We start from the raw sequence: 26,182 nt of genomic DNA on the forward strand, positions 1-26,182 counted from the left end.
CTCTCAATTCAAAGTGGAGTGCCCTTCGACTTCAAAGAATCTCTGTCACTTTTTACACCAGTAGCCACAGACAGATCTCTTCCCATTCCACTCCACTACTGTCCAATGCTCTGCAGAACAAGGACAGCACTCCTTCTAGTTTAACATTTGAAATAACACTGCAAACTTCTCCAAACTGATTGTCACTTTTAGTGAAGATTTATGTTATAATATAATAACTGTTTTTAATAACCCAAACTGGAGTTTTCATTTTTTTTCCCCTCACAAATTGATGTTTCAGCAAATGCTTTTGCCTCAGTTAGAACAAAATAAAATCAGAACCATGCTCAAATCTTCTGAGTCATGATCAGGGCATTCACCTGAAATATATGAGATTCAAGGTTATGTCTTTGCAATAAATTAGGCAGATTCTTGGCACTGTCAGTTCTGAAGTTTCTCCTTCCTCTGTGACTTTAGCCAGGAATACCATCCTGAATACCATTCAGGAACACATGATCATGTGAACACTTCCAAAGGAAAGATTCGTAAAGACATGTACTTTCCACCTAAATGTTTGGATCTTAGTAAACTGGAATTAACTAACAAAAATCCCCACTACATCTAATGCATTGTTCTTAAACAGCAACAGGTTTTAAAGTACACATCAATAACAAGCAGTATCACCTGTCATTTATGTCTTTTGTTGCTGATAAAAATTGCCACAATCAATACCTCAAGCCATAGATTGGGTTGGCAGATTTTTTTTTTGCATCAATTAATTTAATTATTAGACTCTTCAATTTATGTGATTTAAGTTCAAAGGAATTGGTAATTATTAAAAGATTATTGCTGCTACTCAGCCAAGGTTCACTTTTTCCTTTATCACAATTTAGATAAAGAAAGAACACACGAAATTTTGCACTCACAAAATCTCTCAACTGCCTTGTAGAAATATTTTAGAGGAAAATTCCTTTCTGTGCAATGAGAGAGGGGAGGCTTAAGTTGGGCATTTTGATGTTGGGAAGCATCCTAAAAGTAGGAATAGCTTTAAAGTGTCCTCAGATCCAAGATGCTTAAAGAAGCTCTGTCCTCACAGGTTACTGAGTGGTGCCCTCATCCCAGGCAGACCATGTTCTGCTGGAATTCGTTTTGGATTGCAAGAGGGAGGCAAATTTATCCATGTGGCTGGCTTCTCACATACTGGTGAAAAGGTTTTGTCCAGATCCACCCCATGGCCTGCCAGTGAGGTATGAATCAGTGCAGGGCAGTGGCTGCTGCCAGGTGAGCAGACCTCAGCAGTGGAATTCATGGAGGGCAGGGACAGCAGGACACACTGTGGGAATCTCCACCAGCAGGTGCCACAGGAGATTTTGAACAATCAATCTACCTGCCAAAACAGGAGCACTGGGAATGGTGCATTGAATCTGGAGCAGCTTTGGGTGAAATCAGCTGAACTTTCTCACAGAAAGTTAGGGGTAGGGGAAGCATGAATGATGGATTTCACAGAGGCATGGTATGTAGAGAACCAGGAAAGATTCCCTCTCTGTAGCTCAGCCAAAAATTAAGACCAAGAAACATCAGAGCCTACTTATAAACATAAGAAATAAATGTAAAATTATCATGCTAGCAATTGGAATTATTCTACTTAGCTGCCTTTGTTAATTTAGAGTCTTTCTGTTTTTCCTAAGAAATTAATCTGTTTTGCCTTTCCTTTCAGGTTAAGCTACAGGAAGTTTCTGTACACAGAGACAATGGCAAGATGCACCTTTATTTTCCTTTTTTCACCTCTGGATTTCTGAAATCTGTGGTTATCATTTCTGTCCCAGTCTTACCCCACTTTATTAGCATAAAACAAAAGGATGATTTTTAAAGACCAGCAAATACAATCTCCATTATGGCTAGAGAAACCAGCAATCACTTGTGTCTTGTGTCTATTATAAACATTTGTGTTGGCCAGGCTGATGTGAGTACCCAGAAGGAGAATATGTGGTGAAAACTGACAAAGCTGAATTGGAAGGGATAGAGAGAGAAAATAATATCTTAAGTATTGGGCTGACACATCATACACAAATTGCATTTTGAGTGTTGTTAGGTTTCACTACTAGGGATTTTTGGTGAGTATTGACAGAAGGCATGCATGAAAAGGAAAGAGAGCAGAACCATGGAGAACAAAGAACAGAGAAATAGGAGTGGGATGCCAATAACATGGGAATGAGGTAAGTACAAGACAGAACATGTGGAAGGTACCGACTGTGATGTGGAAATCTCTGTGGCCATCTTTGACAAGCAGCAAACCCAGAAGAGTCATCATAAACAGCAGAAGAATTTTCCTGGGAATTGGAACTGAAATAGAGTACTTTTAATACACATGGCATCTTATAAAAATATGTGGGGTTTTATTCCTGAACATAAATGATAAAAAGTATCATGTGTCTGGTGACATGTAAGAACTTCTTTTTCTGCCCCATTCCCTTTTCACTGTTCATGGCACTGAGAGCTCACACAGATCTAATCCCTTATGGGGGGACTCTCCTTAATGAAGGTCCTAGGCTGTGCCAATGTTTGTCATTCATACTATTCCACTCCTACTAGATTAACTTCTAGTCTAATATAAATGTGGGTGTTCATTAAAAACAGTAATAGCAACATCAACACACCAGAAAAATCTCACAATCTGCCCAAGATATCTGCCAATTTAAAAAATGTTTGAGGCTAAAAATGAAAGTTCTGGTAAGAATCTCCTTTACTTACTATCCTTAAAGTGATTCTTGTCTTGAAATGAGTCATGAAGAATTCAGCTAATTTCCTCTTCCACCCTACTTCCCAGCCAAATCTATTTCCAACCACCTCTCTGATTAATTCATTCTCACCCTAGTCTTCATCTTACTCACTTTAACTCCTGGTAATGTGTGTGGGCTGAATAAATACACTTTCTAATGTAATTTCAGAGGCTCATATTTATAATGTTGTAACACAGGGCTCTGCAACATCACTTAGTCCAGCAGTATTTGCCCAACTCCTTGCAGCATCAATTGGCACAGCAGCACTCATTTCACTTGGAGAGTGGTTGGCAAAAAGCAGCTGACAAGCTGTTGAATCACTTCATTCACTATAAATTCCTGTGGTTCTACATTAATCTGCATGTAAACCATATTGACTTTCACCAAATTGTGCAGTTTTATTAGTACAAGGCCATTCACAATAATTACTGTTGTATTTAACTTTGTATACAATTGGCATTATGGCATAAAAATGTATGCTGGAAGTATATGCCATTCAAATCTTAACCTGCTTATGCATTTAATAGACATTAATATAAAAAGAATCCATTTTCTTGAGGAAAGACAGGAATGATAATAAGTGATTTATACGGTTTATGCTGAATCAGGAGATTTTTCATGCTTTGCTTGCCAAATATTTTCCATTTTTAATTTTATTTTTCCTTTCATGAGGGAAGTTCTGACAGGGACGTGCTTCTTAATTTCGTACCACCTTCAACAGCTTTGTGGTAAATGCTAGTATTAAAAGTTATCTAAATCTAAATTAGCATAACTGAAATACTGTGTGTACTTTCTGGAGAAAAGAGATACAATTTTAGGGATTTTTTAAACTGAAATTATCTTTTACCTCAGCTTTGAAAAAAATCCCCACGAAATAATCTTTACAGGTCACAGGTTCATGTGAAGGGTATGTAAGATACTTATGTAACACTTATACTAAGATACTCATAATTCTTTTCTTTAAGCTGTTATGTACACAATGTTTCCAGAAATGGAAATGCTGGAGTTCAGTCAATTGATAAAAAAAAAAAAAAAAAAGAAAACAACAGCTCAGGACACAACACCATTATTTTTACAGTAAGTAGAAATTTTCCTTGTGCAATCTTTCTGGAAGTCAGGAAATATCAGCTGTTGTGTGATATGATATCTTTATTGCATGCATAATACCCAACCAATGTTTTTTGTTACTGATACAGAGTCAGGTTATAGGAAACTATGTAAGGGCTTCCATAAAGAGCATACAAGAAAATGGACTCAGATAAAAAATAGATGTATGCAAATGCATTCTTGTACAAGTACATATTTTGTGCAAGAGTTCATGCATACTCAGTGGACTCTTATGTGTCTATAGGAGATTCACAATTGTCAGTCCTTTCCTCTGTCCTGTGTCCTGCTGAAATATTAATGAATTACACAATTCCCTGATATCTAGAGCCATTTGATACCCCGCCAACTTAAGAAATTCCATAAGAAGAAACAAATACACTTTGAACTTTTAACTTCTTGTTCAGAGTGTTGGCACATTAACAGTGTTGTAAACCTTATTTTTAGGAGATGGTACTGACAAATTTTTTCCCCTAACACTGGTTTCCTCCACCGGCAGACTCAGAATTGACAGGTAACTTTGGTTACTGTTGTCATGGGTAGAACATTGCCTACGGGCAATCAGAGGCATGATCTCAACTGCTGCTCCTCCAAGCCTTTGCTTATCTCTAGAAAAGATCCACTGGAGAAGGCTTTCTCATTTTTCTACCTCTGCTGCAGGTATTCTTGATCTATGACACATTTAATTGTGACCATTTGGACAACATGGCTAGCTTCAGCACTTTCAATAAAAAGATTTTTTCTAACCCAGTCAGCATTTTTTGGAAGTAGATTTGGGAAGAAGCGTGAATACAAGATGGAACACTCGTAGTTGTGGTGCCCTTTTATTAGCTGCAGCTGAAATATTTAATCGTGGTATGAGGATGCTTGGAATAACTTGTGACAGTAAAAACAACGCTGACAGCTTGTCCCTACTGAACTTTGTTGTTCTCCTAGCAGTAACAAACAGAATTCATGTTAATGCCCAGGAACTACTGCTCTCCTCAGGGCTCAGCAGCAGGTCACACAGAGGAGCAGATACCTACTTCCAGCAGTTTTCTCTCTCGACTGGCGATCCACAGAAATGTGACTCGGGCATTGGCTACAGCCATTTGTAGAACACTTACAGAACTTAGGAGCAAATTCTAAACAACATACGGGTGCCCGAGTCATGCTCTGAAAAAGATGAAAATAATGTAGATAGAACTTGTTGTTAGACACTGAAGAATTCTTAAGATGTTCGTCTACAACATTTACTGAATGTGAGGGAGATATTTTGCTGTCATGCTTCCTAAAAAGAGTTGCCAGTTCTGTCTTCAGATTTGCTCCTACTTAAATAATTCCCACATAATTTCCTTTCCCTTAAATAATGAAGAAGGAAACAAAGCCCCAAAGATGTTTCACTGTTTGAAGACAGTTGGTCCAATTTGGGGCCTGCACTTGCTTTGAGGTAATAATGACATGGAAATTTATAGAAATTTAATTAACTGGCTAATTGATTTATAGAGTCTGTGCAGGACAGATGGCTATGAAAAGTTCATAGCTTTTCTCCTTAGTGATCGAAATAATCAAAATAATTTCTCTGTCTTCCCATAATTCAAAGGAGAGCTTTATCCTGTTCATTTTTTACCTCCTAATAATTAGGAAAACCAAAATATAGTGTTTTTCCGGAGCAAGTCCCCGGAGGAGCGGACAGCACACCTTGCTTTGGAGGGCACAAGAGCGGAGAGGAGCGGCTGCCGCTGCCTGGGCGTGTGGAAGGGCGCCCTCAGCCCTGCCCGTCGGGAGCAGGATGCTCGGCTGCGCTTTTACTGCAGGGTGATGATTAGCGCGGGTCCGTCCGCCCGCAGCACCGGGGACCCACCATGGACCATCCAGGATAGCATGCAGATGCTATCAGCAGGAAAACAGGCTTTAGGGGGAGAGTAAGCAGAGGCTCCCAAGAGGAGGTCTCATGGAGTAAGAATTAAAAAAAAAAAAAAAAAAAAAAAAAATTGCGGGATAGCGTTTTTAATACAGCATATAGCTGCAAGCAGACCTAAGTGGAAAGCCGAATGTTGCCTGCTGGCGTCCTTTCCACGAGCACCGTGGGAAGAGGTGCTCTCTGGTGGACAGAAGGAAAAGCGGGTCCCAGGAACATGCTGTGTGAGCCGTACCGAGCTCAGGGGGGAACTCGAGGCTGAGGAGCGGAAAGCAGCGCGTTTCCTCTGGGACAAGCTGCCGGGAGAGCGGGGCTGAGGGAGGCGGGCTGATCCAAACCACCCAAGGCTCCGGAGAACCGAGAGCTGGGGATGCCCCGCGCCCCCGGCTGCGGTGCGGGCGCGGATCCCGGGCTCCCCTAGGACATGCCCGCGGGAGCGCCCCGGCCCCGAGCTCCTGCAGCCGCCCGGACACGGCCCGGAATCAGCCCGGAGGCTGCTGCCGGCCGAGCGGGGCCGGGCGGGGCCCAGCGGGGCTGCTGGAGCTGCCGGAGCCGCCGCCGAGCCCCGGGCGCTCCGAGGCTCGCTCAGGGCATCGCCGGCCCCGCACGGCGGGCGCTGCGGGAGCGGCGGGAGGCTCCGCCTCCGCCCCGTGGGGAACAGCCTGATAAAGGCAGGTGCGGGCGAGCAGCGGGACCCCGGCTCGGAGCATCCGGCCGTGCACGGAGCCCCTGACCCGCCCCCGGGCAGCAGCAGGGCCGGACGGCACCGAGGGGACGGAGCGGACCCGCCGCCGCTGTCCCGCAGCCGTCGGGACAAGGACCTCGCCCCCAAGGACCTCCGGAGAGGCGGGATCTCCCCGGGAAGGGGAAGCAGGATTTTGTTGTGTGGCTTGAAGATGAGGCAGGTATTTGGAGTGGCGCTCCTCCTGGGGCTGATGGCTCTCCCAGCGGCGCTGGGACAGAGAAGCTCGGAAAGCCATAAAAATAGCAGCCAAAGCTTTGCCATCGTCTCTTTCAAATGGGATCACGTCAAGGAGCCGTATATCATTGCACTCTGGATACTTGTGGCCAGCTTGGCCAAAATCGGTGAGTCTGGAGTTACATATTAATACATGTCCTCTCCCTTTCCCTTCCCCCTTGTCCTTCTTCCACCCGACGTAAATGAAGAAAGCTTCTCCTAGGTCCGCTGACCCGTTTTCAGGGGGTTTACTGTACTCTGTCCTGATTTCATAATACTGCCCTGCACGGTGCTTAGCGGTGTGATTTTCGCCAGCCTCGAGGGGTTACCTAGTTCATTTTCACCGCCCACGACTGTGGCTTCCGCATCTGACTCCTTGTAAACCCTTTCAAGTCCTTGAGACCTTGCATTCTCCTCGCTCCCAGGAAAAACTTTTTTGCAAAAGTGAAACAGAAATCGGGCCTTATTGGTTACACAATATCTATTCCACTTTATGATATGAATTTCTCCTGATTGCGATTGTTACCTGTATCAGTTGGTAACATCAAAAATAAACACTGCGCATATGAACTTAGCCTTCTCTGCTTTGAAGCGCATTGCTGAATTAGCCCAAGAGTATAGTTTATAGGAAAAGGTAACATGTATTATCAGACCATCTGATGTAGCCGAAAAAACTATAAGCTTCAGAGCACCCAGAATTTTCTTCAAGAAATTGGAATAAATGAAAATCCAGGACTTAGCCTAACTTCATTGTAGTTTAAATGAATTTATATGAATGCTCCACCTCTTGTGTTCTGAACTTTGTGACTTTTCCAAAAGCAATCTTGTATCAATAATGCAGTTTGCTGAACTAGAAAAGTCACTGTTTAATTGGAATGCATTTTACTTGATTGATGCTATTACTTTCAGACCTTTTGCCTTGGGGTCTAAAAGCTGACCTCCAGTTTGGCTGACACTGTAAATGCCATTTTCATTTAAAATAAATCTTTTCTATAATCAGTCTCATCTAAGAAGGTCAGCTGAAAATCCAACTGAAAACTTTCCTGAATTTGTACTGTTAATACTAATTTGGTATACCAGAATCACATTCCATGGATTTTTTCAGACACAGAGAATGACAGATGTAAAAAGGCGTACTTAGGTATATTCTGTCTAACACATAAGATAAGCATAGTAAGACCTGGATGGAAAATGCTGTCTCCAAACAAAAACAACAAAAAAAGCATTTTAAAAACAAGTAGTATGTCACAAGTTGGGGTGATATGGTACATAATTTTCCAGCAATATTTCCATCTTAGCTTTTACTTGATTAACCATAGATATATAACTAAATACCTTAATCTGAATCTGTTTGACTACACTATGCAAAGAGTTTGTCTTCAGACAGTTGCTGCATCACTGAGATTACATAAAAGACAGTTATGTTTTAATTGACTTTTATTGATGAGTTTTAGCAATTAGAGAGCTGGGGAAACCATATACAGGAAACAACTGACAATACTGAGTACCTATAAAATTGTGCTGAATAAAGTAATAAACAGGCTGCTCGTTTGAACCTTCTTTTTGAGATACTCTCTTAAGTAAGTACAGTTATTAAGGCCTTGTGCTACTTAGACTTTGCTGTTCTGTACACGTGGCCCAGTTGTACAGTGTGATATTAGTGGTGCACAACCATATCAGTTTGTGTCCAAAGCCATTGAACCCAGGAACAGGACAGCTAGATTGTACTATATTTAAATTGCAATGGCCTGGATTGAGATTAGTTGAGATTAATATGAGCCATTTTACCATGAAGTCCTTGATATACACTCTTGATAAAGCACTTACTGTCAAGAGCTGAGTGGTGCTGATTCTGTTTTTAAATTCTTTGTACTTCTTTCACAGCTGCACAGAGCATGTCACTTATTAGTAGATTATACCTATCATCAGATGCATCACTTTTCCTCTCCAAAGCTCTCAAGCTTTGTTCTTTTTCTCTCCTCCTCTCTTCACACTTGTATTTTTGATCCTATACTACTCTGGACATGGTTTCTGAAGAAGTAATGGATAACTTCTCCATTCCCCTGAGAGCCTATGAATGTCTCAGCTTTCCCCACCAGTCACAAATAACACACAGAAAAGAATGTACACTCACTGTTCAACAGCTTCTTAATGAAGAAATCATGAAGGTGTTCATGTAAGTCAGTGAGAAAGAAAACTGAAAAAAATAGCTTTTCAGCCTTCTGTCTGCCTTGGTGTGTCAGGGGTTCTGGAAAATAGGTCAGAAATATATGGCAATATTTTGAATTGCAAAAGTCCTATCTGGATCAAAGAAGGTTTACACACTCGAAAAGCTGACAGAAAAGAATGGAGAAAGAAAATATAGAACATCTGTCCTTGGGTTTCTTTACTACCTGAAGGAGGTCAATTGAAGTGGAGTGAAAGTGCTGGTTTTGCTGTGGGTCTTTCAGCAGGGGAGGAGCTGTTCTTACACATGCAAGCTCATTCTCCATGGCTACAGGGATTGGGAGTTATTTTACTGATGGATGATAGACAATTGGGTCAGCAGAAAGTGTTCTAGGAATTGCAGTTGGCACTGGGGATAAAGGTGTATGAGAATACTTTACTTTCTCTTGAATTAGAATAGCGTCAGTGGTTTTGTGTTTATTTGGGTTTTTTTTGTTTTTGGTTTTTTTTTTTTTTGGATTTGTGTGGAAGTTAATTTTTTTGTAAAAAACAAGTTTCAGCTTGTGATGTTTTATGTCTGAGGGAAGCATCTCTGTATTAGGAGTTTTCTGCAGATCTTCTGAGGCTTGCTATTCATGTTGTGTAGAAGGTATTCTGCAACATAAACTATTGTGTGTTAAATCTCATAAGTATCCCAAATACATGAGGAAGTGCCTAGTGTTTGGGGCTTTTGGAGAAGCAAACTGCTTTTTTAGTTTAGTTATTGGTTAACTCTAAATATTGCTACAAATGAAACTGTGGAAAAGAGTCTTCATACAATTTGCTTTCATGCATTATAGAAAAGAAAAAATTTGTGTCTTCCTTGAAATTTCTAAAGCATCTTGTTTTATGTATTCTATTTGATTTGACCCTCTTCATCTGAAATATTCCAACTCTTCATTCTTCCACTTCAAGTGGAACATTCTTAAGGTTCACAGTGTTCTACTTTGGCTAATGATCATTATTTCCTCTTTTGATAGGCTGTCTTATCACTACAGAGGAGTATCCTTGTGGGATAGGGCCAATAAACTACTTACATTTGTAAATCAAAGCCAGAAAATCATCTTATCTGCATGAAGAAGGTACATGAGGTACAGCTGGGAACCCTCCCAGTGGACTTCAGGTGTCCAGGTCCTGGTAGCTCAGTGCTCCAGACAAAATAAGCAATGCCACTGAAAAAGAGTAACCTGCAAATGCATACATATCTGCATTTATAGCTACAGACAGCACAGACATTTCCTGCTGTAGGTAAAGGATGTACCATTTTTAAACCACATGCTTACACAATGTAGTTCTGGTTTAAGATGAAAGACACTTGTAGGCTGACCAGACTCTCTTGTTCTTTCTAAGTTCACTTGGCCATGTGCTCTCCTTCTTCTTTACTTGCCTGTCATGGTTAACACCATGAAAATAAACTTTGGGTAAATAGATGCATAGAAGACACGAACAATATTTTGGCAGGAAAATCTCTACGGAAAGAGAGGTAGAAACAAGTGAAAAAGCAGAAAATTTTGGAAAAAAGTAGATGAAGGAAAGGAATGAGAATAATCAGAAGCTAAAAATGGCTAAGAGAAGAAATTTTTTAATACTGAGCATTGTATACAATTTTTGGAGGGTATTTCTCAGGCCATGTCAATGCAAAAAACAAGGAAAAAAGTATGCTTTCTACTTGGGGGATATCTAGTACATGCTTTTATACTTGTTCCAAATCCTAGGAAACAGAGAGAGGTTGTATTTATATCTTTATTGGCAGTTATGGTGGGAAATTGTGAAATTTCTTCTTGCTGTTTAAATCCTTTTCTGTACTATAATATTTTTTCAACATTTTTTCAGAAGAATAGATAATTGTCCCAAAGTAAAAAAAAAAAAGCCCTACAAAGCAGTCTTTCTGTCTGTCTGGCCCTCTGGATTTGCTCAGTGTGTGCAGATAAGTAACTGGAAGAAATGGTGGGAGAGTGAGTGACTATGAACAGGAATGAGGAAGGGTACACAGCCTTTTCATTATCTTGAGTCAAACCTCTTGCCAACTGTTTTTGTTGGTATAGATTATGCTGAGTCTAAGAATGTCACAAAGGTTTTTTTTTTTGTTTTTAATGCATTTCTGTGTAGTTGCACACAAGTTCTAAAGGCTTTTATCTAAGAAATTGAAAAGCGGGAGTGAAATTTGAATCCAGGGCAGCTGGTAAATCTGTCTTCAGGAACACCACAATGCTTTGGAGGAGGGGGAAGAAATGATTCCATAACAGTGAGCAAACACTCAGGAGAAGGCTGGTGAAGATACTGTGTCAGGTGGACTTGCTGAGTCCATCAGCTCTGGAGACCCCAGGAGGACATGAGATGCAGAGCACAATGCATCTCTAAGCTTAGAGATATGGGTCCCCACAAACAGTCTAGCTTCTGCATGCCTGGGCTCCTTCACATTGTCTCAAACTACCCTGAGAAAGGAGCTCTTTAGAGTATTTTGTTAACACAAACAATTGCTGTGGAGAATTTTAAGCATGTTAGGGATGGGCTGGGGAAGGAACTGTGAAATGCAGGTCTAACCGCCCATCTAATTTAGACTCCTGGGGCAATATTTTCTTTGAAGAAATCAATAACCTTCCCTCCAAAGCAAACTGTCAAAACAAAAGCTCATTTGACTCCAAAGTTTCTCCTCCTGGCAGTCTAGCTACTGCAAAGTGTCAGTTACATAGAGAAAGTGATTTAGGGTATTGTTTTAATAAAATAAAAAATGTGAGAATACCTCTTCTGTTGGCAATTCTTCAGTAAATGACATGGTTAGGAAGAAATGTTGAAGGATGGTTAGCAGAACTTTACTGGGTGTATTTAACTGAAAATGGAGTCAGAGATTCAAAGGTGGCCAGGTATCACCAGATCCTGCCAAGTTAAACTACCAGCCTCCTCATCATTGTAGACCTTGTTAAAAGCTGCTTTCATTAGCAAGTGATAATGTGGAAAACGTCTTTACATTGTGACTTAAGAAGTCTGGACTTGGCTATGTTCCCCCATATCCTGACAAAGACAAGGGGAAAATGCTTCTTTTGCCTTTATTGTGAAGTCACTAGAAGCTGAAACAGGTTGGCACACTTAGAACAGAGGCACATGCACGTCCTCCCCGGATATGCATAGAAACACTATAAAATTGTGCTGGCAACTGTTATATATCTGCGGTGCCTTCAGTTTTGTAAGATGCTGTATTTCCTTTTGCAAAGTGCTGCTTAGAATACCTGTGAGCTAGGAATGTTAAGTACTGTAAATCTCCTATCTTTTGAAGAACTATCTTTTGTATCTAACATTTTATAAGTTTTAGGCATCTGAAAAAATATTTCCAAAACTGAATATTAGCTTTGCATGTCCAGTAGTAGGAACAACTGTGTGAGCCATCTTTTTATTAAATTTATCATCTGTAAGTAACTGCCTATTCCCACACTTTATTTCCATTTTACTCTTACTCATCCTTTTCCTGTACTTCCTGTCTCCCTGTAACACACATCTATCTTCTTCCCCCTCCCCCTCCAAGTCTTGCAAGTCTCAAGTCTTAATTATTTAGAGCAGGGAAGAAGATATCAGGATAGTATAATTTGACAAGATTCAGATTACATTACCTGGCAAATAGCAAATGTACTATGGCAACTTGTGTGAATTACATAAGAAAACAATGGCATTTTGAGAATGGCCCTGAATTGAATACAGTTCAGGCATGCATACCTAAGGAAGGATCTCTGCCATCAATTACTTTCAGGCACCTGTGTGCAAAGTGCTCAGCGTTCTCTGCAGAACAATGGAATCCTTTTAATACTGTAGTCTTAGGATTGTTGAAACCATTGATTTACTGTCTTCAGAGCTCTAGCCACTTATTACCAAGAGCTACCTACAAACCCCCCAAGTGTAAATTTCTCATGTGGTAATGCAGCAGACCACAGCCCACAAGAGATCAGAGCAAGCACCAAACCCTTCTAGAGGTTCTTCAAGTGAAAGGCTCCGAGGTGCCCCTTTGTTTTTGTGGACCTTTGTGTGTTTGAGATTCTTAGCAGGGAAGCTGGTATCCTGAAGTATTACATGTACTGTACTGAAGCCTGTCAAAAATCGGTAGTTTTACCACAAGTTTGCTTTAAGGAATTCTTGGAATCCAACTAAAAAGAGTTCTTTCCCCCTGTTTGCCAGAGTTTTAATTGCTCTGAATAAAAGGTGTAGTGATTACTTAGTTCTTCTGTATCTTTCGTAGGGCTCGCTCATTCCAAGATGAAATGTTGTGTCCAAAGTCATAGAAGAATATTTCTTATCTGAGTTTTTTTTTTTTTTTCCTTTCAGAAAAATGTCTCTGATTTTTCTGTTCTCTTCTCTCTGCAGCAATGCATTAAACTAGTGGCCCGAAGAAGTAGTCTTTAATTGGTACTCAGTTTGTTGACAAGTGGCAACCATTTAGAACTAGAGACCTTTAAAACAGTCTTGGTAAACCGCAGAGCATGGTGGATTGGCTGTGTTGCAATATTTTGCTTCCTTTTGTAAAGCAATTTGCAGAGTACTTACCCCTGTGGAAGGAGTGACTTGATACCCAGTTGGCTGCTATGTAAAGCACTGTAAGGTCATAAATACTGAAACTACGGGCTGACAAGGAAGAGCTGACCAAGATGGAATGCAAGACATCAAGTGGAAACACTTTTAATTAAGGCACGAATATTTAATGTTCATTCATGGAAGAAGAAAACTGGAAGGTATTCTGAAAGGCCTGCACAATAACAGGGGTTTTAAATAGTTGGATCTGGAGAGTTTTCTCCTTCCATTAGCTGAAAATAGAAGCAGTAATTCTGGATTCACTAAAATGTGCCTAGAAGAGAAATTCCACTTTTATCTATTGAAAGAAAAAATGCCTTGGTTTTTGTCAAAGCCAAATGTTTAGTCACACACTAGGGAAGAAAATATCTCAGTGTAGATTGTAGACTGATTTTCAAAAACACGTGGTTATGATTCTTTCTGCTTCAATTGCAATTTTTTAAAAATGAAGAAAAAAAGTTTAAACTAGAAGATTTATGGATTCAGCCAGTGTCATAAGTTGAGCTTTGAGGAAAATATTAAATATTAAGAAATGAGTAAAAATCTTCAGACATGGGGATTTCATAATTAAAATCTCCCAGGTACAAAAGATTGTAAATGGATGGAGAGACTTGCTAGCCCCTTCATTACAATTGTTGTGTTGGTTTGGTGATATAATAATATTCCAGGGACTAGGTGATCACCAGTTTGTGTAAGATGGCTTAATGTTATGTTATTTTATGTTAATGTTAATATTGATACACTAACAGTTGTACTGGAGGTAGAGTTGTTATGTGATCATACATAAAACTAAATATAGGTATAGTATGGAGATATTACAATCCTACTCTAGTGAAATACCAAAACTGGTGAATACCTAGATGTAGATTTTCAGACCTTGGCAGCTTAGGAAACTCAGTTAATAAATGCTACTTACTGGTTTAAATGGTTAAAATATTCCAGAATGACTGAATTAGTCTTTGAATGCTTGCTCTTCTGCCTATACACAGGCTAGAGTTTAAAGTGGTTTAAGACCTGGTTTGAATTAAATATCCAGTTTTTCTACTGAAATAGTTCTGGCCCTAAGCTATTCAATCCTATTTAGTTCTGGGACTGAATTTGGGACAGTAGTGAACTGGGAAAGACCATTGGATACTGGGTCTCCCATAGAGTTCACAGAATCATAAAATAACAGTATCACAGCCTTGTTGAGGCTGGAAGGTGCAACATCTGGTTGGTCCTGTGCTCCAGCTCACCCAGGGTGACCTACAGCTCATCGCCCGTGATCATGTCCAGACGACTTTTGATTATTTTCAAGGATGGAGACTCCACAACCCCTCTGGGTAACCTGTGCCAGTGTTTGGCCACCCTCTCACCTCTGCCAAGCTGCTCTCCAGCTGGTGGCCCCCTGCTTGTACTGGTGTGGGGGTTGCTCCTCACCAGGTGCAGGACTCTGCACTTCTCTTTGCCAGACTTTACAAGTTTCCTGTCAGCTCATTTCCCCAGCCTGTCAAGGTCCTTCTGGACAGCAGCCCGACCCTCTGGCTTATCATCCACTCCTCCCAAATTTGTGTAATCAGACAAATTGCTGAGGGTACTTTCTGCCCCATCAGTCAGATCATTAATGAAGGTGTTAAACACGGCTGGAATCAGTACAGACCCCCGGGGTTCGCCTCTAGCGACCCGCCTCCTACTTTGCACCACTGAGCACCACCCTCAAGGTCTGTCCATTCACCCACTTCTCAATTCAGCCCATTGTCTGCCCATCCAGCCCCTACAGCAGCAGCCTGAGGCTGTTCTGGCAGGCAGCTCAAAGGCCTTATTGACGGCTCGTTAGAAACTCGCCAGACACTGCTCTCCCCTCATCTTCCATGTACATCACTTCACTGTTAATCAAGCACTTTCTTAGAGTGAACCATGCTGACTCCTCCCGGGAAATTTCTTGTCCTTCACGTGTCTGTTTGCAGAATTAGTTGCTCTATCAGTTAGATCTGCAGAATTTTGGATTAGCAGTGGTCATACACGGATGGACCTTTATTTACATCCTACCTGGTCAAAGCAACATTTCTGTATGCAGTTGGTGCACTTTGGTTAGCTGGTACAAAATTGCACACTACAGAGGAGAGAAGTATACAAGGTGGCCATATAGTAGCCACAATTGTCATGTCATCGTAAATTAAATAAAAGAATGACAAAGTACCAGCATAAAGTTTATCTCTCCTCTAAGTTATAGGTGCACTCTGACCAGAGTGACTTCAATTTTCTGCCTTCACTCATATGTCACTCACCCTTCTGCCTTCTCTTACCTGATACAGTGTGAGTTTCATCTCTGATTTTAGCCAAAGCTTTCTCCTGAATGAACTGATATTCTGATGAATAGTATTACTCGGTGGGAACCTGCAATGAGATCTGTTAACTGGTAGTACCAAGCCCAAGCAGCAGCTAAATGAGTCAGCAGGAGCACATGTAAACTTGGAGGTGGTGTTTGTAGTGAACCCTATGTCCTACAAATCTCTCTCCTGAGCACAAGCTGTATGCCAGAAAAGCACACCTCTGTGCTTTTCCTCTCTCCTCTGAAGCTATTACTCCTGCATCTTCCACTTGCAACACTGGCACTTTGCAACCTTGTCTCAGTTTGTCCATTTTTAACGGGCTTTTCTGAAGAAGACTGCCTTTGTCCTCCTAAAAAAAGAACCCTAAAAGTTATGGCCATAATGGTCTATTCCTTCCCAAAATGATACTCATTTGGCTAACTTAATTTCGCTTCACAAAAGACTGTGAAAACTGACTCTGGATAGGAGGACATTTCAATTATGGAATGGTATTTTGTCAAGAAACATTTTTGAATTGTAGATAAAGGTATTTTGAACAGAGTTACTTGCTCAGATCAGCTGCTGTGGATGATCATTAGTGGAGGATAGTGTTTTCTTTCCTAAGTAGAACTAATGCTTAAATGCTGTGTTTATTCTCATGTTTATCTGTTGTTTCTCTTTCTACCATACAAGCCATGTAGAAAAGCAATCACAAATAACTGAATAGGAAAAAACTAATTGAAGTTGCATGCACAATCTTTCTGGTGTAGAGAGCTGAGAAAGATAGTCTATATCTAGAAAAATGAACACTTTTGAACTCAGAAGTGCCCTGATCACTACTGAAAATAAAGTACAATAACAGGTATGAGAAGAAACTACAGATGAAGGTGCTGTTACATAAGCATAAAAACATTGGAATTAGATTGATTAGATTAAAGGTTTTCTGTTAAAATATCTTGTATTCATTGAGAGGATTTTGTCATAAACTACTACCTGACAGATTCTATCAAGACATCTGTTAATCATAATATCTTAGTTAGCAATGTAAGATTTTTGGGACTTTGCTCTATTGAGCTTCAAGAGGATTGCTTTCACTCTTGGGCAATTATCCTCAGGAGGACTCATCCAGTAGCTCTCCATGTTATCCTGTGGAGTACAGTGTATCTGCTGTACAGGCAGCATTTGTTATTATTCAAAATAAATAGGCAGCATCAATTTTTTCGGCTCAATGTCATTCTAAGTGTTCCTTTAAATGAGGGAGCTACTCTTCTACCTGCTCCCAAAGATTCTATAAATCTTCTGGGCTATTTGAAGTTGGATCTGCCAGTTGCTGCGCGAAGCAAAGTCTTATGATTCAAGGCAAGAATAAAAGATAGGTTAGTAGCTCACTCAGACCAGATATCTAAGTGTTTGTGTAGCATCTGTAACAGAGACTGAAACTTGTACCAGTGAAAACTTACATTGCTTATGCAGTAGAAGTGTCTGGAAAAGGAAAGCTGGTTTTGTTACTTTCTCCTTGACAAAATTTTGGGCAAAAATTCAACACTCCTGCAAAATTTTTGTTAGAAATAAAGAAAATAGCAAGTTCAGAAATTTAAATTAATTTTTTTCAGTATGGTAGATACAGTACTGAAGTCAGTCAAAAATATAATTTTGTAATTCACCATCCCCCTCCCCCACTCAAGTTGATTCAATCAAATTTCAGACATTTTCTGATCTCAGGGTGAGGTTATTATAATTTACACGAGCTTAAAAAAAAAGGACTGTCACATTTATCATTGACTTAAGGAGAGCAGCAATTCCATAGTACACAATACTTTAATCTTATTTGAACCTCTTGTTCTCTAGCCTTTCAGTAAACAGAAGAACATCTTGTTTTCATGTCTTGAATACTTGTGCTGAAGAAAATGGTAATTAAGGGAAAAGCCAAATTTTTTTGAAACAAAATTATTACTTTCAAGCACTCAATAAAGCATCTTAATTCTTCAGCCTTTCTTAAGGAATACAGCACAGTTGACCTTACTAAAAACCATAATTTTTAAGGTATGTTCACTTGAATAATGCTGTTTGGTGTTTGAAAGTATGAGGATGTAAAAACAGCAGGAGGAAGTATGAAGTTCCCTTCTGTTTATTGTGATTTATGAGTAAAGATTAAAAGCAGTCCTAGACAAACCTGCCACTGTAAGAGGAAATTCAGCTTGTGTGTGGATACTGAAGGGCTCATGTCAGGAAAGACTTATGGAAATGTAAAGGAGGATGGTCTTACATTTTCCTCTTGCAGCCTGGTGTAGCATGTGCTTTTTGTCACGTTTTGGAGGACCCCAATGTGTTGAAAGTCAGTAGAATCTTGTCAAGATGCCCTCATGTGATAAATCCTTTCAGATTAAAGGGAGGTAAAGCAGTACTACTGCCAGTGGTAGGGTTTCTGCTGTAGTGCCTAAAACACAGAATCCTGGATCCAGCCAGGACAGGGTTAATTTTTGCAGTAGGCAGGAGGAGCATGGCTGTACCCCTCAAGTTATTTTCTGTGGAGGGTGGGAGGGCTCCCACTCTGTGTTGTGAGGCTGAGGGGGTCAGTGCATTGCTGGGGGTTTTCTGTGAGGGGTGAACAATAACATGTGACTCAGTCACCTTTTTTTCTTGTACTGGCATTGGTATTGCTCCTTGTTTTATTTTATTGCTGCTTCCTGGGCTCCATCAAAAGCAGCATGGCCAGCAGGTCAAAGTGGGGTGATTCTTCCTCTGCTCTGCCCTGGTGAGAGCCTGCCTGTGTCCAGCTCTGGAGTCCTCAGCACAGGAAGGAAAGGGATCTCTTGGAGCAGGTGCAGAGGAGGCCACTCAGATCACCAGAAGGTTGGAGCACCCTCTCCTATCAATACAAGCTGAGAGCATTCAGGTTGTTCAATTGGAGAAGGGAGGGTTCTGGGGAAACCTCATTGCTGTCTTTCACTACTTAAAGGGTGTCTGTAACAAAGACTAGGACACAGTTTTTAGCAGGGTCTGCTGGGATGGGAGTAGGACTAATGGTTAGTTTTTCAGGAATCTTTCAGGCTACATAGAAGGAAGAAATTTTTTATGATGAGGATGGTGAAACACTGGAGAGGTAATAGATGCCCAGTCTCTGGAAATATTCAAAGCCAGGTTGGACAGGTCTTTGAGCAGCCTGGTCTAGTTGAAGATGTCCCTACTCATTGCAGGGGATTGGAGCAGATGACCTTCAAAGGCCTCTTCAAACCCTAACCACTTTAAGATTCAACTGAAGTTTAATTCTTATATATGTGCTAATAAAAGTAAATAAGAGGCACTATTGTGGATAGTTTAGTAATATTTGGTTCATGCTGACTTCTTACTGCTCCCAAAGTTTAATTTCTGCACAGATATTTTTAGGAATATATGCAAAATCTTTTTCCCATGTTGGAAGGGATCTGACTATATAAAGCACATTCTTGTACAAAGAAAAGAATTCTATGTTGATATGGCTTTGAACTATATATCACACAATAGAATCATGCTTAGTCTATGTATGTGGCATTCTGGGATTTTTTTCACTTAGGAAGGGATTTGTGTCCTGTTTCTACCTTTCTTTTTTCTTGAAATAAAGAGCCGTCTTAAGTACCCAAAATGTCTGAGTTGTGAGCTGGGCTTCAAATACAGCTTTAGCCAGTTGTTTTGTTCCCTTCCTTTTTATTTCTCCACTGTGGAAAATAATGTTAAACTAATCTCCTTGTGAACTTCCTTTTGCACACTGTCCTTTCTCATTTTGCCTGTGTATGCACTACAAAACACAAATGCATAACTGAAAACAAACAGCTGTCTTACCACCTTCCTACTGCATTTCAAAACATCAAAGTTATTTTCCTTGCAGTATAAGGACACTAATTAAACTACAGTTCCTCCTACTGCTACCATTGTGTACATCACCTCTCAAATGAGATAATGAAGGTATGAGAGTTAATGTGTTACTTAACTGGAGAAGTGTAGGGATGAAAATCAAAAGTCATGCTAAAGCACATTGAATGATAGCAGTATCTCAGAGCCATTTGCAGAAAAAAATTACAGTGATATAAACTAAAATGCACCTTGCTCTTAAGTCTAAAGGAAAATAAATCACATATCTGTATTTCTAAGCAAATTTACTTTCTTATGGATAGGAATGAGTGCATTCTGTTACAAAGCATCCCACACCTGTTTTCTGTTGCCTAACTCAGAAACTCACAGGCTTGATTGGTGAAAATGGTGTTTTCTTAACAGACAGAGTACTATGTAACTATTGTAACACGAGAATTGTTGCCTCTTTCTTCCCCACACGCCACCTTGCTCAGTTCTTTACCATATTCTTTCTGACTAGCAGTACTAATGTTAAAAGAGCTATTCTGTCATGAAGTAAATTCCGTAATGTATTCTCCACAGTAGCATACAGAGAAACAGGCAAGTGAACAAGTTATGTCTAGAGCATTCTCAAAGACAGAAGTTTTTACTTGCTTCTCCATTTTCTGGCAAAGCTCTGGGTTCATAAACCATCCACTGAGACGCTTCCACAGCCCTATAAAACCAGAGAATCATGGAATCATAGAATGGCTTGGGTTGGAAGGGACCTTAAAGATCATCTTGTCCCAGCTCTCCTGCATGGGCAAACACATCTTCCCCTAGACCAGGTTACCTACAGCTCCTCCAGCCTGGTCTTGAACACTTCTAGGGACTGGGAGTCCACTGGGAGTCTGGAAACCTGTTCCAGTGCATCACCACCCTTATAGCAAAGAATTTCTTCCTAGTATCTACCTTCCTTCAGCTAAAGGCCATTTTCCCCTTGTCCTTTCACTGTGTGTCCATAGGAAAAGTTCCTCTCCAGCATTCTTGCAGTTCCCCTTTAGGTACTGGATGGTGCTATAAAGTCTCCAGGCTGAACAACTCCATCTCTCACATTCTGCCTTCATAGCAGGAGTTGTCCAGTCCTATGGTCAACTTAGTTCCTCCTCTGGACCTATTCCAACAGGTCCATACCTTTCCTCTGCTGGGGACCTCAGAGCTGGATGCAGAACTGCAGCTCACTGGGGTCTCACCCAGCAGGAGAAGAGGGGCAGAATGTCCTCCCTTGCCCTGCAGCTCATGCTGCTTTGGGTGCAGCCTGGGATACAAGTGGATTTCTAGACTGAATTGTGTTGAGCTTGGGAAGAGACATCTGTCGTCATCCCAGACACCTTATGTCAACAGGGAGTGTTTCTTAAAAGTATTTTTAACTTGGTTAAAAATCTCACCTAGAAAATCTGAGATGACCAAATTTCTAGCACATATAAAAAATATATTTGAGTTTCTGAAATTATGTGCATAAGTTGTAGTCCACCATGAAACTCTTCTCTTACCAAGCTGCTGGAGGCTCCTCCAACGTATGACTGGCAAAACTTTGAAGTTTTCAAAGGGTGCAGTAGTATTTACTTTCAATGGAAACTAGCCTGGCATATTTAGTTAATTCTCTCAAATTGCATTTATTTTCAGTTTTAAGCAAGGTCTACTTGACATGTCTGTTTGGTTGGGTTTTTTTATTGTCTGTTTGCATTGCTAGTGAATTCAAATACCGTAATACTTACTTAATTTACTGCTGTAATCAGGAATTCTTCCACTGTAATTCCAGGCTATTCCACTTGTATTAATTAAAATCCTACCAGGGTGGAATGTAAGGGGCAGGAAGCAAGCCAATCTGCCAGTGCCTGAAAAAAACCACTTTCCTACCCCATGACTTGGAGCAGCCTTCATAGCTATTTGCCCTAGCCCTTAGGGTTTAATTATGTCCCTCATGCCCTTCCCAGTAGCAACAATCCTTACTGTGCCTTGCTGGAAGAAGCACAGGGAAAGAAGAGAAAGTCCTTATGATATAGGAACAATTTCAGAGTTTCAGGCTACTATTGGTATTCTTTAAATTATTTCTTCCTCATTTTTTTCTTCATGTACAGTAGACCTCAACCAGGGAAAATTGGTTCTGGTTTTTTTTTATTCAGGCTTTGGTAATTCCTTACACAACTTATCATACAACAGAACAACTGCTTCCATTTATTACTAGTAACCCATTCCCTTGCAGTTTTTTATCTCTATGAGCAGATGCCAAAACATTCCCATGAGGATGTCTTCATTTCAATTAATTTATCATATTAAAATAGAAGTTGAAAGGAAAAAAAATTCTAAAATTCATAGTGTGAAACCCAGTTCTTGGCATTTCTTTATTAAACCCATGTTACTGGAAAATAGTTTGATATTTTAAAAATAAAAAACTGCTTTCCCTATCTGTCAATAACTTTTAGTGAATCTTTGAAGACAATTTTAAAGCTGGAGCAGTTGCAATATATTGCAACTCAATTTTAATACCTTTACATAGCAAGTGAAGCAGTTTTACGATTCTTTTACTGTCCTGTTTTATATCCTCTACCATACTTCAAGGTGTTTCTAATGTGTACTTTGCTCTCATTTTGAAATATTATTTTTGACTGTTCCCATTTTTCTTTCAGTGCCATTCAGTTCCATAAGGAACTGAATGCTACCACACTTGCACTGCAGTGGGACTGCTCCTTCAAAAAAGAACTATTTAGCATAATTATGATAAACTGTGCCCGTTTAAACTTCATTATGTTCTAAGTGCTAATAGAGGTAATAGTTGCTTACTCACACACTTCTTTGAATTTGACTGGAGGCTATCTTATTAGGTTATGACCTATCAGCTGAGAACCTTGACCTGTATGTTGGTTACATTTTTAATTGCTAACATATTTTGTTAATTGTTCACCTACAGAGAACAGCTGCCTAAAATCTCCTCCTTAATGAGCTCATTACAATGCTGTACGCTTTGTAAATGGTGACCATTACATGTGTGCCAAATAAAGAGAGCTTTCTTGAGCTGGATTAAACCAAACTCAAACCAGTCCTTCCTTATGAAGGACTTTTGTGCCTTGCTTAGGAAAAATGTCCAAGATTAAGTATAAATAATATTAATTGGCATACTCATGTTGTATATTTTAAGGCAGTACCAAGATCCAATACCAAAAGTGACTTTTACCTCTTGTTGTACAATATATGTCTATTACATCTCCGAGTTTCTTGAGATATAAAATAACTCAAAGTTTTTTTCAATAAATCTCTCATTTTTTCTAGATTGGGTAAAAGCATAAGGTACTGATTAATAAAATAATCTCATGTTTGTCTAAGGATTATTGATAGAAGAAATCTTTAAAATCTGTTTTCTTAAGAGATTTTTGCCCATTGTATATAAACAATTCAAAATGGCAACATCAATTCGCAACACTTGTTTTGTTGTTGCAAGGTCCACAGAACAGAATCCAAAGGACTATAAAATATGATATCAGTCTCCTGAGCAGGAAAAAAAGAACTGAGCACACTGTTGATAAAGATTAGAAAGGCAAATATAGATAATAATGATCAGTTTCAGTTCTGACGAATCTGCCCAAACACTTCCTGGACAGACGAGAAATGCAATTCTCTAATGCTTTGAATCCTTGCTTCAACTGAACCTCTCTTAGAACACAATGGAAGATTTTTTTTTCTTTGATTTAAGCCTAAATTAATCTGCAAATATGACAGGGTAAAATAGTTTCTGTGTGGATAAAGATAAGATGAGGTAAAAGTATGAAACTATAAGAGGATTATTTTTCAGTCACAGAAAGTCACTAGAGTTTAGTTTTTGGACTGGTGTTATGCAGGGCTTTGGTTTTGCTCTCTTTTTGATTTACCACACTGAAGTGTGCCTTGCTACTGAAGGTTTCTGGTGACACATTTCTGCAGGCATTATCAGTATTCATGTAGATCTGGCTACTGTACAAGGAAAAATATATAATCCTGAGTACTAGGGGAAGGGGTGTAATACAGTAACACCAAGGGCAATTTCACTCAGAGGCCATGAGAAGAATTGACACGAGAATGGGAAGGGGAATACAGGGTGACTGTGAGTCACCAATGTGATAAAGAATCCAGGATGTTGCTGAACTATAGATTGTGATAGGAAATTATTAATGCTGTTGGACCCACTTCCACTATGAGTCATGCAGAATGCTGTCTATATTTCTGCTGGCTCCGAATCCACAAAGGTGAACTCAGATTGAAATACACAAGAGTTGAAGACTGAAAAGAAATAGTTTACTTTAAAAAAAACAGAGACAAGAAACAAAAAGACAGTGTGTTTTCCTCTCTGTTTATATCATAGGAAATCAAGGAACTAATATTAAGGCAAGCCAGCCATTTAAGAAAATTTACATCACTCCCACAAAAGAAAATGCACATAAAATAGCTGTGGACAAATTCAGGCTAGAAATCAGAATGAAGTCTCTTAACTGTGATGAGGACTGGTGGTGTACCTTCACATAGACTTAGATGGACCAATAATCCTCTGAAATGAGGACCATTTAATGTGATGGTGTGATAATAAAGGTCTGGATAAACAGCCAATTAGCCCTTCTAGTACTTATGGTTCTTGATGAGAATTCCCAGATATTCTGTGCAAGCTACTTAAGCAGCTGTAGTTAGTTGAAAGGTGTGCCTATGGTTGCACAGGCAAGAAATGCTGTGTTTGCTAAAGTAGGAAACTCAGGAAGTCAAGTCATGAAAGCCATTTTAACGAGGAGATCCAGCACAACTGATGGCAATGCAAAACTGTTGCATCTGTGAGAATTATAAAAATTACAAGGATAGATCAGAAAATGAAAGACCTGAGAGTATTAAGAAATCAAGTCACATGCTACAGCATGTGCAAGAAGTTAATTGGGGAACTAGAAGGTGGCATAACGGTTGAGAATTAAAGGGAACCATAAAAGATAATTATAAACAAGTAAAAGTTAATTAAACAGGAAATGGTATCAAAAACCTTCTCCTAGTAAAGAGTGGAGTACGTAGAGATTAGACTTATCAGCAAAATGTATGTAGAAATTTGAGATTGAAGTGGTAGATGTGTAAATAAATTTACCCAATAAACAGAAGACAAAGTAACAGTAGCCTTGAAGAGAGCTACTTATAAAACCACCCACATAATTAGAAAGTGAAACACTAACGGTCATTATTGTTAAGCAATTTTCTAAACCATTGCATTGGAAAGTTTGCTAAGGATTCTGTGCTGTCCATTTTACAAGAAAAAATCACTGTTAGTCTGGACTAGGTGATGCACAGACTGGGACTGGCATACACTGACTACCCTCAATATCATGAGGACACACCAGAGGAAGCCAATTAAGATCAGTGATTATATGAAACTCTTGGTAAACCAAAAGTGATAAGTAATTGTAAAACACAGTGACTGCTCAGCTGCTTTTTAGATGTCAGTGCTCCTACTTATACAGTTTAATGTGAAACAATCTCCAAACAATCTAATCTAATCTAATCTAATCTAATCTAATCTAATCTAATCTAATCTAATCTAATCTAATCTAATCTAATCTACATTACTCTTTTAAAGGAGTTTGCAGATTAAAAAAAACCCAAGCAGGGGAAAAATAATAGAAAATACACAGTTGTCTCTGTCCCAGTATCTACAGACAGTTCCTATACCATGAACCTCTTGCAGGGGCTTGTCTGGGCCATACAGCACACACATTCCTACAGCACTGCAGCTCCTCTCTTGGAATGGCAGATGGAGCAGGTTAGGCTGAGCTGTGACCTGCTCCATGGCTATGGCTAAAGTGTGGGACTATGGAGAGTGCCCAGGGATCCATGCCTTTTAGGCATGGGAGAAGCAAAACGATCCTTTCTTGAAAAACCATGCTCTGTGTTGTATTTTAGAGGGTTTGGCCATGCCTAAGTCAGGTAGACCAGCATAGTAACAATGGACCAGGGCTTTCCAGCCTTTTGAGCTACTTTACTGACCAGCTTCAGTTGATATAATTTAGGTCACAAACTGGTATTTAACTATACTTTGAGCTGTCATACAGGCAAGACAAAGCAGATTTTTTTTCCAGGTATGCTATTGGAAATTTTTTTTCTTTGTTTTTCTCTTGGTGGTGTTTTTTTGGTTTGTTTGTTTGTTTGTTTGTTTGTTTGTTTGTTTGTTTGTTTTTCTGGTGTGTGTGTGTGTTAAATAGTAACATGTATCTAGAAAGCACCACTGAAAACATTGCAAAAATGGTAGAACTAAACAGTTTTTTAATTGAATTCCTTTATAATGCTAAGGAGAACTTTAACAGGTAGATAAGGTAAGATACAAAAATTTCATGCTTGCCAGTCAGAGTCCAACTACTTGAAGATGTTTAGAGGAAATAATTTCTTTTGGGCAGAATATTCTGTGCAATTTATTATGTCTTCTCTTAAGAAGTTTTTTGTGTGGTATTAAAAAAATCTGATTGTGTGCTGCTTGGAGATACTGTGACTTGCATTTCTGAAAAGTAAAAAAGCACAAAGTAGCTTGCAGTGTTTTGCTCTCCCTTTG

General features: G+C 39.7%; 1 protein-coding gene across 2 annotated transcripts in view; it reads left to right on the forward strand.

Moving 5' to 3' along the window:
• The first annotated feature begins 6,360 nt into the window (after positions 1 to 6,360).
• The window catches only part of SLC9A3 (solute carrier family 9 member A3), a 55,914-nt gene continuing 36,092 nt past the window's right edge, over positions 6,361 to 26,182 (forward strand). Inside the window, exon 1 of one of the 2 annotated variants that reach the window (XM_056484784.1) lies at positions 6,361 to 6,849. In XM_056484784.1, coding sequence (XP_056340759.1) covers positions 6,660 to 6,849 — 190 coding nt within the window. In that variant the 5' untranslated portion in view covers positions 6,361 to 6,659. The remainder of the gene's footprint in view (positions 6,850 to 26,182) is intronic. The other variant, XM_056484783.1, reaches the window with a different exon arrangement.

Source organism: Oenanthe melanoleuca, chromosome 2 (genome assembly GCF_029582105.1).
Source record: "Oenanthe melanoleuca isolate GR-GAL-2019-014 chromosome 2, OMel1.0, whole genome shotgun sequence".
NCBI classification, from domain to species: Eukaryota; Metazoa; Chordata; class Aves; order Passeriformes; family Muscicapidae; genus Oenanthe; species Oenanthe melanoleuca.